The sequence below is a fragment of the Hipposideros armiger genome, unplaced genomic scaffold (genome assembly GCF_001890085.2).
Source record: "Hipposideros armiger isolate ML-2016 unplaced genomic scaffold, ASM189008v1 scaffold_28, whole genome shotgun sequence".
Lineage (NCBI taxonomy): Eukaryota > Metazoa > Chordata > Mammalia > Chiroptera > Hipposideridae > Hipposideros > Hipposideros armiger.
In genome coordinates, this window is record NW_017731378.1 from 3,862,665 (window position 1) to 3,865,690 (window position 3,026).

Below are 3,026 nucleotides of genomic sequence, written 5' to 3' on the forward strand. Positions count from 1 at the left end.
GCCAGTGAAGCAACGTCCTCCACAACTAGACTGAAGAACAAAAGGACAGCAACTTGTCTGTTCCCCTTCCCCCAATTCCCAGCACTGTTCCCATCCCCCAATTCCCCAATAAAAATCTTAAAAAAAAAGATATGTGCAGAATCCAAATTGTGGTTTGTACTTTTTCCCCCTTCTGGAAAGATGTATAAATCCAGACCATAAAATGCTTGCTCCCTGACACTTCTCCAAACAAATGTGTTTTTCCTGAAGTGAAATATATATAGAAATTTTTACTATAAATTTCCTATTACTCGATTCTATAAAACAGATTTGCATGCATTAAATGAACCTTGGTACTTACACATAGAGATCCATAGGAAACTCCTTCATCATGTGTGTTACAATAAATTCTACCATCAGGTCTGAATGGAAAAAGGAGAAAAATTAAATCAATCAGAATAAAATTCATTCCTTGCCTTTAAGTTGGAAAAAACCTTCTGAGTACACCTTGCATTCATGCTGAGTGCCAGCCATTAACCACATCTTCATTCATATGTGCTTATATTTATTTTATATAAGGCACCTTCAACATCTTTCACCACCTGCCACTTGTAAAGTAACAAGAAAATGAGTTCACTCTCCTACTTCCAGAAGAATACCTTGACCTGCCAATAAATTCATATGCGATGGAGATTTCACTGCACAGATATTTCATACCGTGGAACTAATGCAAAATGCCAGAGGGAAATAATATTCTGAGAACTGAGTGATGAGGCAAACAGAGAAGAAATTATGGATCATATCCATGTAACCAGAGACTCAGCTCTAAAGCCATGTCTGTCTGTCTCATCTCACTATCACACTCCGTTTGACAGATATTGACTGAAATAGTCTGTGGGCTTTGGGTCAATAGAAGTTTATTATATAGTCTTAATTACAATTTCTAAAATTAAGTAGATTTAGAAACTAGGGCTGAATATCCAACTGAAATGGGATTAAGAGTTCAGATCATTCCCCTGAGGAAAATGCAGCATTCTGACAAAATTACCTAAGATACAGCCCTCTACCTGTCAAGCTCTGTCAGCCTCATCTCAGCTTAATTTACTCAGAGGAAGTTTTGCATGTTTGAACCTTGAACTTCAATCTTCCTGGCCAGCTGACACATCAATTTGGACCAAAAAAGCTCCCTTTTTTTTTTTGAATTCTTGATCAGCAGTAACATAGTTTACAAATGTAAATCATGTATCATGCTTAGACTTAGCCATTTTTCTCCTTAGAAAGATCTTTTTCTGTGAACAAGAGCACCCTTTAATTGACCATTCTATTCACTGGAATTGCTTTGCCAAACAACAAAAAACATGATTTCTTAGGCCCGGAAAGAAATATAACTAGTAACAACTTCTCTGAGGTAGAAGTACATCACCAGGATCTAGTCCTCATCTTAATTATGAAAACCTGTCACTGGCTCCGAAAAATGCTCCGAAAAATGCCAATTTTGATGATACTCACCAAGTACTGCACATACTAAAGGACGGCAGGGAAGGTTCTTGTCTGCTGCCTTCTTCCTGTGTCGCATAGGCTTCACACACACACAAAAATGAAATTAACAGGCACATTAACTGACACCCAATGGCTCATCACCATGCTTCATGCCAATAAAATCATGACTACAGAGATGCTACCTTTCTCTCTCTTTTTCTAGTGGTGGGATGGGGTGGGGTGGGGTGGGGTGGGGTGGGGAGGACTTATAAATGCTTCTCAGTTACCAATGTAAGCCTGTGACAAAAACACAGTTCAACAAGACAACAGCCCTAAAGGGTGCAGGAACGTACTATAGAATGGGAAAGGTGTGGTTTTTACTTTGATTGTATCTATATAAGTGCCATTACAACAAAAGAGAGATACTGGTATTTTTCTTTTATAAAATAATGATTAAGAAAAAGAAAAGTAGAAGGTGACTGTATAAAGGCAGCAACAGCGGCAGTTGCAAAAAACAAAAGTTTCAAATATAAACCTCGATGTGACATTTTTAACATACCTTCAAGTTTCAGGAAATTCCCTGATCCTTCATATTCTATTTCCCCCCACTATTCAGATGAATAAATCAAAGCAGTATCTCGTCTTAACTAATCAAAGATCACACTACATTTTGAAAACAAAAGTCTTAGGCCACATCTACTTGTTGAAATCTATATTACTGATACATTCTAATACTACTGCCATGGGTATATGGTTGTGGATCTTTCCATCCTCTTGAGTAAGAAACAGCACCGTGACACCCAAAAACATCCCAACAACAGGCATGGGTCTGTTGAACAGCAGTCAAGCAAGAGCCCTTTAGCACAACATTCCACCCACATTTGTTCTAAGTAAGATCAATTTCATCCTCCCCAATCCTGCCAACACAAAAAAAATTTCCTCTAAGGAAAAACAAGAAGCCAAAGTCATACCTACCATTCTATGTAAGTTTACTCGAAAATTCATGTTGTCATCATGCAAAAATGCATTTGCATACTGATCCTAAGAAAAATAAAAAGACAGAGGAAAAAGTAAGGAAAGAGATCTATACTTAGCTCAGTTTATAATCAAACTTGCTACAAATCCTTGGACTTTGAAAACTACTTTCAGGGGCCACTCGGAGAACTAATGGGATGAGCCTAAAGCCTCTATGTCAAAACCTACTTAAACCATAAGATTTTACTTGGGAGTAATTCCTAGTGTGTCTCTAAACTGGTCAAAAATCTCTAAGCAAAGTACAGACGATAAAAATTACAGCACAGGGGGCGGCCGGATGGATCAGTTGGTTAGAGCGCTTACTCTTAACAACAAGGTTGCCGGTTCGATTCCCGCATGGGATGGTGGGCTGCACCAACCCCCCCCCAACACACACACACACACACACACACACCCGCACATAGACTGAAAAAAGCACTGGACTTGGAGCTGAGCTGCGCCCTCCACAACTAGATTGAAACAACGACTTGACTTGGAGCTGATGGGTCCTGGAAAAACACACTGTTCCCCAATAAAGTTTAAAAAAAAAATTT

At 38.8% G+C, this 3,026-nt stretch overlaps 1 protein-coding gene across 1 annotated transcript in view; it reads right to left on the reverse strand.

Annotated features, from left to right (window-relative positions):
• The window catches only part of ARMH3 (armadillo like helical domain containing 3), a 192,084-nt gene that overhangs the window by 130,860 nt on the left and 58,198 nt on the right, over positions 1–3,026 (reverse strand). Inside the window, exons 18-20 of the mRNA XM_019636282.1 lie at positions 2,434–2,499; positions 1,489–1,558; positions 341–401 (exon numbers count right to left, since the gene is read on the reverse strand). Coding sequence (XP_019491827.1) covers positions 341–401; positions 1,489–1,558; positions 2,434–2,499 — 197 coding nt within the window. The remainder of the gene's footprint in view (positions 1–340; positions 402–1,488; positions 1,559–2,433; positions 2,500–3,026) is intronic.